The following is a 15,157-nucleotide window of genomic DNA, read 5'->3' on the forward strand; positions in this document are numbered from 1 at the left end:
CACTTACCTTTTCCTTTGATTTCCCTTCTAAATTTTTTTTTACTTTGTCTGAATTTCTCATTTCTTGTTCCTCCTCAGTAAGCTTGCCCCCATCATCCGAGCCAGTCTGGCTGGCGGTTAGTCAGCATGCTCGCCCCCATAATGACAAGGCCAAAACTGAATTTTAGAAAGGTTTGCAAATGTATGAAAAAGGAAAAACGGAAAGCCCCAAAAAAGTATTCAGCCCCTTTGCAACAACTTTTAACGTTTTTTTTATTTGTTTATTAAAGAAAAAAAGACATACAAGAAATACAAAAATCTTACGAGGCATTGAAAATGCCTACAGTCTTACAGATACGAAAAACAGTTAAGGTATGGTAAGGCATAAAATTCTAAGGCGGTACCGAAATCTCTTCAGAACATTCAAGTTGCTAGGATACCTGTTCCAGGACCTCGGAGAGGCTCTCCCGGCAACCCTAAAGGGAGCATACTGTGGGCGGGATACCGACCCGGAGTGTGCCATTACCATGGATGGGCTATGAGTTTTACGTACGGTAGAATGGATTGGGTACGTAGCCCCTATATGTCTCGAGGGGAAGGCCCTTTGACCTAAGGACCAAGAGGTGCTTAGTCAACATGGTCATATCAATTGTAGTAGAGGGCCATAGAGTATAGGGGAGGGGGGGGGGGACAGAGAAGGGAAGAGGGATGAGAAGCCAATCAACAGGATGTTAGCTGAGTGTGGGGTAGAGATGTGTGTCTGTCCCCCGGGGGACAACACTTGTATTTTAGCTCCGGTGCCTCCCCTTTCACTTGATCATTGCTTAGATGTTACTATACCCTGATTGAAGTCCACCTGTGAAAATTGGACATGATTTTGAAAGGCACACACCTCCTTATAAAAGGCCTTACAGCTGACAATCCATAGTGTATTAGTTAAAGCCATGAGATCCAAGGAACTGCCTGCAGAGCTCAAAGGCAGGATTATTGCAGGGCACAGATCAAGTGAAGGCTACGAAAAAAATTCTGCTTCACTGAAGGTTCCCAAGAGCACCGTGGCCTCAATTATTCCCAAGTTTGGAGCAACCAGGACTCTTCCAAGAGTCAAACTGAACAATCTGGGGAGAAGGGCCTTAGTAAGAGAGGTAACCAAGAATCTCATGGTCACCCTGACTGAGCTCCAGAGATCCTGTGTGGAGATGGTACAATGTTCCATAAGGACAACTGTCACTGCAGCCCTCCACCGATCTGGGCTTTATGGCAGAGTAGCTAGACGAAGCTATGAATAGGGTTGTTGTTGCGTAGGCTTCAATAACTTGTACACTGTACACTTTATCAATAAATTGCTTTTATCGGGAGAAGGTGTTGCAGGCTCTCATGGCTAGATGAAGCTTCTCCTCCGTGCAAAACATATGAAAGCCTGCTTGGCGTTTGCAAAAAGGCACCTGAAGGACTGTGAGGAACAAGATCCTCTGTTCTGATGAATCCCAGATAGAACTGTTTGACCTCAATTCCAAATATTTTCTGGATGAAATAGGGCACTGCTCTTCACCTGCCTAATACCCAACAGTGAAGCATGGTGGTGGTGGCAGCATCATGCTGTTAAGGTGTTTTTTTTTTTTAGTGTTCAGGATTGAGAGGCTGGTTACGGTTGAGGGAAAGCTGTGTTCAGGATTGAGAGGCTGGTTACGGTTGAGGGAAAGCTGAATGTAGCAAAGTACAGGGATATCCTGTGAGTGGCCCAGCCAGAGCCCTGACCTGAACCCTATTGAACAGTCCCCATCCACTGTGAATTTGTTGTCTTCAGAAGACACTTCCTGGTTTCCCTCCCGTGGGAGTGGGAGTGTCTCTTCTCTTCCCCAGCGCCCCAGTGTTTGCTGGGAGTTGATCGCAATTTCTCCTGGGAGCACAGTGTCGTGCTTTCCAGGAGACCAACGCTGAACAACGAAATCTCGCAGGATTTCACTCGTCACGTGACTCAAGAAGCAGGTCACGTGACGAGGGTGGATCTAATTCCGCCATTTTAATTAATGGCAAATGGGTAAATCTGTCAACACTGCTCATGCGCGGGATAGAGCGGTGAATGCTGGGATATCAGTATTCACCGCTTCCTGGAAGTATTTGCTTGTGGGCTTCACAATGCCCACAAGCAAGATGGAACATTCCAGGAGGAATTTTTATAAAGTATTATCTACGGCCGATTCAGAGTGTGGGGGAATAGAAACATAAGACAAGTGAGTACAAGCTTGACAAACCTAAATCCCGTAGATGCACAGCAAAAAAAAAAAAAACGATGTCCCGCAGAACCCCCGCTTTAAGGCTGTAATTGCTGCCAAAGGTGCTTCAACAAAGTAATGAGTAAAGATCTGAATACCTACATACATGGTAGATTTTTTTTTTTTTTAATACATTCGAACATTTCTAAAATTCTTTTTTGGCTTTGTCATTATGAGGTTACTGAGTGTATAATGAGAGAAAAAAAATATTTAAAGAACTGTAGTATCGGGCTGCAACAGAATATTGAAAAAAGTGAAGGGAGTCTGAATACTTTATGAATGTTCTGTATTTCTTGCTTACTCAAACCAGCTTAAGTTCCTGACACTCTCATCTTGCATGGCAGTTAAAGGGGTTTGTTTTTTATTTTATTTTCTAACTAGGTTCCTTTAAGCTAGTGCATTGTTGGTTCACTTACCTTTTTCCTTCCATTTCCCTTCTAAAAATTTTTATTTTTTTGTCTGAATTTCTCACTTCCTGTAAGCTTGCCCCCATCATCCGAGCCGATCTGGCTGGGGGTTGGTCAGCGTGCTCGTCCCCTCCCTTGGGATTACATCCCTGCAGGGAGACGCTGTGAACAGGGATGTACTCCCAAGGGAGCGGGCGAGCACGCTGACCAACCCCCTAGCCAGAACGGCTTGGATGATGGGGGTAAGCTTACGGAGGAGGAACAGGAAGTGGGAAATTCAGACAAAGAAAAAAATAATTTAGAGGGGAAAAGGTAAGTGAACCATCAATGCACTAGCTTAAAGGAACTTATTTAGAGAATAAAAAAAACGAACCTTTAAAGAGTTGGCCTGATGTTGCCCCCCTAGAGACTTCTTTTGATTTCATTTGAATTGTTTAAAATAAGGATGGAGACACTTGGCACCCTCTCATGGCTTCTTAAAGCGGAGGTTCACCCTAAAAACATTCAGCATACTTCTGACATGTACAGTATGCTGGGTTTTTTTTTCGCTGTACATACCGTATTATTGTTCTTTTCCACCCGGGTTCTCCCTCCCGCGGGAGTAGGCGTTCCTATGCAGCGGCGCAATGTCACCTGGGACTTAGCCCAGATGATTGACGTGCTTTATAAAAACTTCCCCCCGGCGGATAAGGCGAGTCACGAGTTTCCGAAAATAGCCGAACTGGGAGTCGGCTCTATACGGTGCCTGTGAACAGACTAGGAGCCGTGTAGAGCTGACTGCGCAGGCGCCGTATAGAGCCGACTCCCAGTTCGGCTATTTTCGGAACTCGTAAAGCGCCTTATCCGCCAGGGGGAAGTTTTTATCAAGCACGTCAATCATGTGGGCTAAGTCCCAGATGACATTGCGCCGCTGCATAGGAACGCCTACTCCCGCGGGAATGAGCACCCGGAAGCCGGGTGGAAAAGAACAATAATACGGAAAAAAACAAACAAACGGCATACTGTACATGTCGGAAGTATGCTGAATGTAATGCATGTTTTTAGGGTGAACCTCCGCTTTAATGAACCTGGTGAGGAGATCGCCAGGAAGTCAGGAACTCCTTAAGTAATAATCCAATAAGGGATTCCACCAGCTTAATTCCACCTTTTTAACTATCTTGTCTTAATGGACCTTAGACTTTATGTTGCAGTATGTTATGCACAGTGGAGGCATCTGTTTTGTAAGCATCTATTTGTTCAAAAATATCACAACTTCAGAGCCAGATCTAGCCCACAAACTGGACTTTTCACAGGTTAAAAAACATAGGCCTATGGTCTCATTGTTACTTATATATAACAGATATTAAAATTGATATTTTGCATGGAACATGCATTTTCAAGTCACTACTTTTGTGCTTTTTTTTTCTTTTGATCTATAAAAAAAACTGTTATCTTCACATCCACTGCACTCTGTTTTTGCTCTACCTTTTGGATATATGTGGAGCTTACAATAAAGAGCAGTCTACTTTGGTAATCGTGAAGTTTTCTACATTTTGAAGCTTACACGTAGCAGTGAGACCATATGCCCTTTTAATTTTATAGACCGGGGGAATCTGAAAATCTAACAAAAATAAAAAAGACAGACTGCTGCACACCCTAAAAAGTTAACTACAAGTTTATTGAAAAAATATATCAAAAAGATAACACATGTATCAGGCATAAAAAATGGGTCCCCTAAAAATAGGTGGACCTACCCAGATAATTCCCCCAATGGACACCCCCCCACAGACTGGCATATACTGGTAACTAGAATGAGGGAATACTCGATCCTCTCAAAGGAGGGTCAGAGTAAATAAATAGTGCACCCACCCTTCACACAATACACAGATACCCCCCCGGAAATCGGAAAATCTGCCTAAGTCCTTGCAATTGTGCCACTGTATGTGGTTTTATAGTATACACCTCTTACGTCACATAGTCTTAAGAATTTGTAGCATTCAAGAGGCAGTCTGTCTTTACTTCCCATAGTATAGGTTAAAACAGATCTCCACCCAACCCTCCATTTTATTTTTTTCTTGTTTTTAAATTTTGCCCCTGCTTATGAGGAGAGGTGGGTTTGGCACATTTCAGATACCCATCCAGCGTTGTCCTGCTGAGATCTTCTCATGCCCTGCCACCGCTCTGTCCAACTCCACCATGTTCTTTCTGATGTCATCGAGAGGCCTGCCAGCTCTTCCGGGTTTAGCAGGCAGGCCTTCCGATGTGTCGATAGGCCCGCTTCTTCCTTGAAAATCTATGCCTCAGCAGGCTGTATGGACGCCTAGGATCATGCATGTGGGTGGGGGTAGGCCCAGACATTAAGGCTGAGTTCACACATGCAGTGGCCATGGCTCACAGCAGGGGGGCCTGGTGCGTCCCTGTTCACCATTTCAGGTGCGAATCGGCTCCGGATTTTTACCTGAATTTACACCTGAAAGGGAGCCAAAGACGCACAGGACCTTTTACAAATGTGGCCCGTGCCCCCCCGGAGCTGTGTGAACCGGCTCTGTTGAGAGTCGGTCACTCTCATGCGAGAGGAAACCTGCATCTAGTTCGCATATGTATGAACCCAGCCTTAAAAATATAAAATTATGCTATACATGTACAGGATGGGAGGTAGGGTTGGAGTAGAGGGAACAAGTTAAGTGGGTGGAGATCCGCTTTAAGTCATGCGCTCATCAGATCTGCTGGATTACCACCTTGGCTAATGAATTTCACTTGAGGGTTTCTGTATCGCACAAGTCAAAGGGGTACTGGGAATTTTGTGTCTCAAAATAAGGATCTCAAATTGACCCAAACAGAGTAGTAGAGAACACGTACAACTGAGAATGTATCCTTTTTGTGCGAATGGAAGAAATACATGTTGTTTGTATGATCCTGTGGGGGTCCGTGTACCTACCTTACATGGTTGGGGGAAAAGTCAGTAAAAGTACAAACAAATGGTAGACAAATATAGCTCCCGCCAGTATATAGGATAGAATAGAAGTACATTATGAAGAGCTTATGGGCTATGGAGACCAAATAAATTCAGACTCTAAGCTCAAAGATAGAAAAACTCCCAGGCAGATCACCAGAATGGACTACTTGTTACCAGATATCCTCCATATAGGAGCATTGAGAGAATGTTGAGTGAGGGTAGGTGGTAAGGTTAGCCCAGGTAGGGCAGTCAACATAAAGAATTGGTAGCTCGATGATGGTTGCCAATTTCTAAACGGTACTAATGCTCATAGGAATGTGGCTAATTAAATTTCTAAAGAGGCGTTTATATTGGTAACTATTTAATTAGCTGTGCTAATAGTCGTGGCTATGCTGCATATCCGTTCATTATAAATTTTCTAAATTACCAAATTCATAGCAAAGAATGTTTTCAGTTGACTATGTAATCATGATGTCCCTGTGATATGGCTGCCATTTTTTTAAAGCTCTACTAATACAGTAGTATTTTTTTTGGGGGGGGGGGAGTGGGGGCTTTGGTAGAAGCGGGACTTCCTGTCCCACTTCCTACTTCCACCTAGGTGACTCCTCCTCTGCCCCTAGGTGGCCCCTCCCTCTAGGCGATCTCCTGGGACACGTGACGGGGGTCTCAGGAGATCGCCTGTCCATTCCGGGGGTGCAGCGCGACATTCGGTGCCCAGAATGTGAATGGAGGCGCAGAGGAGAGGAGCGACGCTCCGGGCGGTCGCATCGCTGGAGCGTGGAGCAGGTAGGTGTCTGTTTATTAAAAATCTGCAGCTACAATTTTTGTAGCTGCTGACTTTTAATAAACTTTCAAAGGCTGGAACACCCCTTTAATAAAACTAATGATGGGGCATGGTTTGCTTCCAACTGACCACAGTTTAGCCCGCCCAAAACCTCGAGGACGGTAAACTGGCCCTTTATTTAGTTTGGAGACTCCTAGTCTAGGGTAAGGTTTCTCAACCAGGGTTCCATGGACACCTAGAGTTCCTCCAGAGGTTGCTAGGTGTTCTTTGAGCAATTTTTGCCTCTCAGATAAGTTCCTACTGACCGTGTTGATCTTTTTAGCTAAAGGGGGGGGGGGATTCTTCCCAATGATCCCAAGTGGACCGTCTGTGAAGACCAGGGACACTTGGGATCATTGGGAAGAATCCCCCCCCCCCCTTTACAGATAGCTAAAAAGATCAACAAGGTCAGTAGGAACTTATCTGAGAGGCAGAAATTGCTCAAAACACCTAGCAACCTCTGGAGGAACTCTAGGTGTCCATGGAACCCTGGTTGAGAAACCTTACCCTAGACTAGGAGTCTCCAAACTTCCCACCGACCATCACAATGTATCATTAAGGGTTCTCTGGATAGTTATCTCACTGGTTCCTATGTGATGAAAAGGTTGAGCAAGGCTGGTCTAAATTGTGCAAAGACATGCTCTGCTAAAGCATTGTTGCTGGGACAATATGTATAAATAGTACATATTGTAATTTTTAATGGTACAGTACAGGTGTCCCTGATCTTCACAGATGGTCCCTGTTTAAGCAGGGATTTCCCATTTGCAGAATATCTCTTAAATATATAAAAATGTGTCTCTGGACCGTGTCACTTCTGTGCATAGCCTCCATCTGATTTGCTTCTGTTAATAACCACTTGGGCCTCTCGACAGCAATGTACTGCAGACGGGTGGGTCGCACTGACAAAGCAACGTACCCGTACGTCTCTGGCTGCTTCTAGGTTTAGGGCCCCTTTCCAGCCAGCACCTGCTGTGATTGTACATTGCGGAAGACCTTAAGCAATTCCCGGCTAAAGGTTCACAGTTGGGACTTGCTGATCAGCTGTGTGGGTCCAATCACAGCCCAGAGCCCTGTGTTGACAGTCAACACAGAGTTCTGTACAGAGAGAACGATCTCTGTTTCTCATCTAAGAGATCTGTTAGTAGAAGCGGCACACTGTACACACACTAGACATAGTTTGGGCACATATTTAACCCTTGCTTACCCTAGATGTCACCCCTTCCTAGTCAGAGTATTATCATTGTATTAATGTCACTAGTGAGGTCAGTGGCAGTTAGTCCCCCCCCCCCCCAGTGTCACAGACCCATGATAAGTATGATAAGTTGCTGATTACCGCCGTCATCATTAGTAGTATATAAATTTCCAGTACAGTGGAACCTCGGATTACGAGCATAATCAGTTCCAGGAGAATGCTCAAGCCAAAGCACTCGCATATCAAAGCGAGTTTCCCCAATGGAAACAAAATTAATTTGTTCCGCGTTGACTTCTATGGCATGCAGTACCACATGTGGCCAGAGGTAGGGGGTGCCGGAGAGCCTCGGAAATACACGGGAAGGCTCGGGGACAGCTCGGCTGAACTCGTAAAGGCTCTGGAATGGAGTATTTCCGATCGGCTCTGGCCCCCCCGCACCTCTGCCCAAATGCGGTACTGCACACCGCTTTGGCCTGGATCCTGCTTGTTTTGCGAGACAACACTGGCAAACCGAGTCAGGATTTTAAAAAGAATTTCTCGTATTGCGAAACGCTCATTGACCGCGTTACTCGCAATCCGAGGCTTCACTGTATACAAAATTCCAGTATCTATACCATAATTTGTGGGCGCTATAACTTTAACGCAAACCAATCATTATATACTTATTGGGATTTTTTATCAAAGACATGTAGCAGAATACCCTTTGCCCAAATTTATGAAGAAATTCGATTTTTTTTATTTATTGTATATATTTTATAGCAGAAAAAAAATAAAATGTACCGTATTTATCGCCCTATAGCACGCACCGGCGTATAGCGCACACCCCAAACCTAGAGGAGAATCCTAGGGGAAAAAAAAAAGAAATACTGACAATTTACAGATACAGTTACTTACAGTTGCCCGGCGGCCTTGTCCGGTCCGGCGTCCGTCTGCGGCATTCGTGGTGACCTCCCTGCTTCTCCCGCGCTGTTTTTGAACGCCGCAGCCGACATATACCGAGTGCAGTACACTCGGGTACACTCGCGGAGCCGATCGTGGCCGAGCCCAGCCGAGTGTACTGCACTCGGCCACGCTCGGCTCGCGGAGCCAAGCGTGGCCGAACCCAGCCGAGTGTACTGCACTCTATATATGTCGGCGGCGGCTGGAGGGCCTCAGTTGCCCACCCCTGTGTTAAGGCGAATAGCTCCTGATATCCCATAATCATTCCTTGACTTCTTGCTGCAGTTTTGATCTTGTGTGTTACAATATGTGATAAGACCATCCTTGTCGCTACACTCGCAGAACAGTACACTACAATATGTTACTTCTGTACTCCTAAAGTCTTTCCCCCTGGTTTTGCCATACAGTAGTACCTTGGATTACAAGCATAATTGGTTCCAAGAGCATGCTTGTAATCCAAAGCACTCGTATATCAAAGCTAATTTCCCCATAGGAATCAATGGAAACCCAGATACAGCGGAACCTCGGATTGTGAGTAACGCGGTTAACGAGTGTTTCGCAATACAAGCACTCTATTTTTAAAAATCGTGACTCGGTTTCTGAGTGTTTATCATGCAACACAAGCAGGATTAAAGCCACATTGGTGTGCAGTACCGCGTTTGGCCTGAGGTTGGGGGGCGCCGGAGCCGAGCGGCGTCGATCGGAGCCGTTCAGAAAGACTTGTAAATACTCCGTCTCCGAGCCTTTCTGAGGTCAGCCGAGCTGTCCTCGGGCCTTTTCGTGCGTTTCCGAGGCTCTCTGGCACCCCCCCCCCCCCACCTCTTGCCACATGCGGAACGAATTATTTTCGTTTCCATTGACTTCAATGGGGAAACTTGCTTTGATATGCGAGTACTTTGGATTACGAGCATTCTGGAACGGATTATGCTCGTAATCCGAGGTTCCACTGTAATGTGTGCCACTGCTGGTGTATTGAGTACCGCATGTGGGCCAGAGATGCGGGGGCGCCGGAGACATTCAGGAACGGAGAGTGTCTCTGCGGATCTTAAAGTGGTCTCCGAGCATCACCGGCGCCCCCGCACCTCTGGGTCACATGCGGTACTGCACACCCCTAGCAGTGGTTCTCAACCTTTCTAGTGCCGTGACCCCTTGATAAAATGTCCTAAGTTGTGGGGACCCCTACCAGTAAAATTATTTTCGTAGCGTGGGTTGTCAGCACCCAAGGTATGTCATTTGCGGCCCTAACCTACGGACATTTATTGCTCCCCGAGTCCCTTCCACTCGTACAGTATTGAACCCCTTTATGGTACTGAACCCCTTTATGGTACATGCATCTCTATAGGACACTCACTGTCTCCGACTTTGTGGTGTCTCATAGCAGTGACACCTATGCCGAAATCAGGAGATGGGGTCTCCTCCAGCCCTTCCCACTTCACATTCCTCACCAGTCAGCTGACCTCTAGTCTCTGCCCCCCCCCCCCCCCCCAGCCATGCCGTGAACTGAATGGGCGGCTGCTGAGCTGGGGGCCGCGGGGTTTCAGGGACAGCCTTGCTGGGCGGCCGCAATAAGACTGGGAGAGTGGTGTGGGCTTCAAGAACAGCTCAGGATTTGGTGACCCCCTGGCAAATCATCATTCGACCCCCGAGGGGGTCCCGACCCCCAGGTTGAGAACCACTGCCCTAGAGGCTTGAATCCTGCTAGTGCTTGCAAATCGAGTCATGATTTAAAAAAGAAAGATGGCTGGTAAACCGTATTACTCCCAATCCGAGGTATTACTATATAAGGGAAAAAAAAGAGAATACATCCTCGAAATTTCATATGGGGCTAGTAACCTTACAATGGCCCTTCCATAAAACAGATGCCCCCGTTGTGTGTAGTTAATCACAGAACCTGTTTGTAAATGAGTAAAGAGAGACTAGTTGCCTCTACATTCACGCTTTAGCTTCTAGTGGTCTTCCCAAGCATGGAGCTCATTGCACTCTTCATTTCATTCAGAGCGCCTGACACTCAGAAAGGAGGGAAGAAGAACCCTGTGTTGTGTGAACAGTTTCCCAGTAAGAGCGAGGGGAAAGAACTGAAGATCGTGGTGCAACCAGAGACTCAGCATCGTGCCAGATACCTGACGGAAGGAAGCCGCGGTTCCGTCAAAGACCGCACACAACAGGGATTTCCTACGGTTAAGGCAAGTGTATGGAGAACGGCTTCAGAGGAGAGCGTGTTGGCACAGTGGGTGGGGGGTTCTCTACAGTCGGAGGTGGTTGCAGCTATGATTGTGGCAGTGTGTACGATAGTTTAGAACGGGGGTCTCCAAACATTCTAAACAAAGGGCCAGTTTAATTGTCCTTCAGACTCTTGAAGGGCCGGACTTTGGCCAGCGGGTGTAGAAATTTTCCTGGCATCATTGTTGGTGAACATCTGGTATTAGGGGGAGGAATGGTGCCCCATTGCTGGTATCATAGGGAGTAATAGTGCACTATATGTGTTAGTGGGAGGAATGGTGCTCCATTGTCCGCTGTCAGATGGCAGAATAGTGTCTCATATCAGTGGGAAGGGATAGTGCCCCAAGGGCCGGATAAAGGCAAGCGAGGGGCCGCATCTGACAGAATGCCCATCCAATCCTGGGAAGGATGTTCTGTCTATCAAACGTGCCGGGCAAGGGGGGAGGGGCCATATATGACGAGGCGCGGTGGGGGAACACACAGCTATTCAAATGAAAGCTGTATTGTTCCCCGCGCTGATCAACTAGGCGGGGGGGAGGTCTTGGCTTTCTCTTTGAGGACTGCTCCGCTTCGCTCTCTGCCTGAAAAAAAAAAAAGTATCGGGTTGAAGCATCGGGAGCATTTGCGCGAGTACAAGTACTTGTGCAAATGCTCAGTATCGATACCGGTACTAGTATCGGTATCGGGACAACACCTACTAGAAACCATTCACAGCAACTAACGGGCATCTGGAGCTTCCTGTTGCCTGTTGGTTGCTGTGCTGGGAGCGCGTTCTCCGCACAGTAAATTGTTTAACAATGGACGCATATATGTGGCCGCTCTCAACATTAAAGCCCACCCACCGAGAGGCTGCATATAGGCGCCTTGTTAACGGGAACAAGTTAAAAAGACAAAATGTGAGGACTTTTCGTTTTGTCCAGACCTACACTTTAAAATTAGGATCACGAAGGGGGAGAACTGGCTGAAGCGGTTAATGTTGTAGAAAACTCTATTGATACACGTGGGTGGGTATGGGTGCCTGTACTTCTAGTGAGTGCGTTGCAATGTCTGCTTCTTGTAATGTGTGCGCCCTGTGCGCCTAACTTTCATTAGCAAGGGACATTCATGTCAGGCCTCTATTACTCTGTTCCAGCTGGAAGGTCATAATGAGCCTGTGGTGCTTCAAGTCTTCGTAGGCAATGATTCCGGTCGAGTGAAGCCGCATGGATTCTACCAGGCCTGCAGAGTTACCGGGAGGAACACGACTCCTTGCAAGGAAGTGGACATAGAGGGCACCACCGTCATAGAGGTCATGCTGGACCCCAGCAACATGATGACTCTAGCGTAAGTAACTGACCTACCAGCATCACCGCCCCCAAGGGAGAAAAGGAGGCTGTGCCTCATGTGACAACCTTTTTATGTCACGTGTGCCATGTGTGCAGGCAGCATGGGTTGGCTCTTATCACACACTTCTATCTGAAATGCAGAAATACCAGATTCTATCACCAATGAACTGTGGAAGGAATGCAGACCTTCCTGAAACACTTGGAATGAAAAAACCTTAATCTCACCCCGAGACTTATACTGCCATCTCCTGTGGTCATGTATTTCATGATATCTGCAAAATCGGTGGTTTCATCTACGTCAGCTATTCAGTATTAACTCTTTCTGGAGAAAATACAGAGTTTATCAATGAGTGGGGGAGTATACTTTTAACAAGGACCTGTATTAAATTTAAAGTTTATTAAGGGAGATCAGAGGTGGACTGCAGACACTTAGACGTGCTTGATCTTACCTGGATTTACTCTTTTATAATGTCCCGGGAGCTCTTAATCCTAGGAGCACTATTTCGTTATAACGTCCTTGTCTGGACCTTTGACCTCTAGCCCCTCGCTACTACGTCCACGATTATGATAGGTGGCATTTAGTGACAAGTACTGAGAGTCTGGCGTCAAAGCTCACACTACATTTTCGGTAGGTCTAAAGGGCGATCTGTACAGTCACATGGTAATGCAGGGGCGTTGAACTCAATTTTATTGCAGGGTTCGGGGGCAAGCTGTGTGCAGGGTTCAGGGGTGCTGTGCACAATGTGCAGGGTTCAGAGGCGCTATGCATAATGATGCAGGGTCCAGGGGCTCTATGCACAATGTGCAGGGTTCAGGGGTACTGTGCACAATGTGCAGGGTCCAGGGACGCTATGCACATGTGCAGGGTCCAGGGGCGCTATGCACAATGTGCAGGGTCCAGGGGGCGCTATGCACAATGTGCAGGGTTCATGGGCGCTATGCACAGTGTGCAGCGTTCAAGGGCGCTTTGCACAGTGTTCAGCATTCAGGGGGCGCTATGCACAGTGTGCAGGGTTCGAGGGCGCTATTGCACAGTGTGCAGGGGCGCTATGCACAGTGTTCAGGGGCGCTATGCACAGTGTGCAGGGTTCAGGGGCGCTATGGCACAGGGTTCAGGGGCGCTATGCACTGTGTGCAGGGTTCAGGGGCGAACTATGCTCAGTGTGCAGGGTTCAGGGGCGCTATGCACAGGTTCTGGGGCGCTATGCACTGTGTGCAGGGTTCAGGGGCGCTATGCACAGTGTGCAGGGTTCAGGGGCGCTATGCACAAGTGTGCAGCTCTCTTTCACAGGCTGTCACCATCTCACTTCCAAGCTTCTTGCATCGTGACTACCCCTCTCGGCAGTGTAGGTGGTTCTGCCGGTCTCTCTCACTTCCAGGGAGATCATTGGTCGGAATCTGTGCACCCGGGACACAGATAGGGTGCAGCTTACCATGAGATGACCCACACTGCACCTGCTATCCTTGTAAACAAGGAAGGCTTCTGTGTTTACAAGGGACAGTGGTGAGAGTGGGAGCAGAGGGTGAGAGCCTGAGGTGGTGGAACGGCTGAAAAAGCCACACCAGAAACATGTTGCATTTTTGATGCTTTTTTTACATGCCTTTTTTTTTTTTCTCTCTTTAAAGCGGTGGTTCACCCTCCTTCAATCATTATACCATTACATTCGGCATCGTAGCGCGAGCTACGGTATGCCGGTCTTAAATTTTTAATCCCCTACTCACTGTGCTATCGATCATTGAAGAATCCGACTCCCGCGGGGAAATGGGCGTGCTATGGAGAGGGAGGATGATTGACGCCGGCTCTGGCACGTCACGCTACCCGAAGACAGCCGGAGTAGGTCTCGGCTCTTCACGGTGCCTGCGCACAGGCTATGCGCAGGCGCCGTGAAGAGCCAACCATATTTCGGCTATTTCCGGAGAAGCGTGACGTGCCAGGGCCGGCCGTCAATCACCTTCTCTCACCATAGGAACGCCCATTCCCCGGAATCTTCAATGAGCCATAGCACAGTGAGTACAGGGATAAAAATGTAAGACCGAGCATACCGTAGCTCGCGCTACGATGCCGAATGTAATGGTATAATAAAAAAAAAAACTTTTTTTTTTTTTTTAACAGGGTGAACCCCGCTTTAACAAAGTGTGAATAGCCAATTGTTAAAAAGCCCAGTGGCCAGCGCTTCCTTAACAACCGATGATGAGTCGTCAGCAGTCAGTGGGGTTTATTTTTTTTCTTACAATGCAGGCAAAGAAAAAAAAATTGCGTGGGGTCTCCCTCCCAATCCATGCCAGGCCCTTTGGATAGGCCAGGATGTGGAGTGGCAAATGAGACCACCCCTTTCCTGAACCATACCAGGCCACATGCCCTTAACATTGGGAAGGGGGGACTGCTTTGGGGCCTGGGGAATCTCTGCCCCACCTCCCCCATGTTGATCAACATCATTTTGGCGTGGGGTTCCCCTCAAAATGCATGCCGGACCCCAAGGGCCTGGTTTGTGTTGAGGGGAGGAACCCCATACCATTTTTTTTTCTTTGCCTGAAATTCTTTTTTAACAACCGGCTGTTCAGTTTTTTTTATTTAGGGAGGGAAAAAAATGCTTGAAAATTGCATATAAAAATGCTGGTTCAGAAACGCATCGCAAAACAGGCTGGAAAAACACATCAACCACAACCACATAGAAGTGAACCTAGCCTAAATCAGGAAAGTGGAAAACTTGCTGAGCGGTGGAAGAGATTACGTGCAATACGTAGAATATCGTCGCACTCGCTTCACACACATTTCCATGTCAAAGTCTCCCTCTCTTCTCTTACCGCCTTCAGATTTTCCTCCTAGTTTTGCATCAAGTGCAGAATAACGTCCTACCACAATGTGTATGTGGTGTTGGCAAATCGACTGACGTTTCTACCAGTATATGTTTGTGAAGCAGCTCACTGATGTGCCTCCAAATTTCTTTACGGACATCAAAGTGTCGGTCATATTCCAATTCTACCCAAAGAGGTTCCATTAAACCCTTGCTGTCATGTGACTCTCCCTTGTTCCATAGTGTGGACTGCGTGGGATTCTGAA

General features: G+C 47.2%; 1 protein-coding gene across 6 annotated transcripts in view; it reads left to right on the plus strand.

The window, feature by feature from the left end:
- NFAT5 (nuclear factor of activated T cells 5) overlaps positions 1-15,157 on the plus strand; it is a 118,651-nt gene that overhangs the window by 71,205 nt on the left and 32,289 nt on the right. For all 6 annotated transcript variants that reach the window (XM_040329530.1, XM_040329532.1, XM_040329531.1 and 3 more), the window contains 3 exons: positions 10,548-10,734; positions 11,904-12,094; positions 15,135-15,144. In XM_040329530.1, the coding sequence (XP_040185464.1) occupies positions 10,548-10,734; positions 11,904-12,094; positions 15,135-15,144 (388 nt within the window). The remainder of the gene's footprint in view (positions 1-10,547; positions 10,735-11,903; positions 12,095-15,134; positions 15,145-15,157) is intronic.

Source organism: Rana temporaria, chromosome 11, assembly GCF_905171775.1.
Source record: "Rana temporaria chromosome 11, aRanTem1.1, whole genome shotgun sequence".
Lineage (NCBI taxonomy): Eukaryota > Metazoa > Chordata > Amphibia > Anura > Ranidae > Rana > Rana temporaria.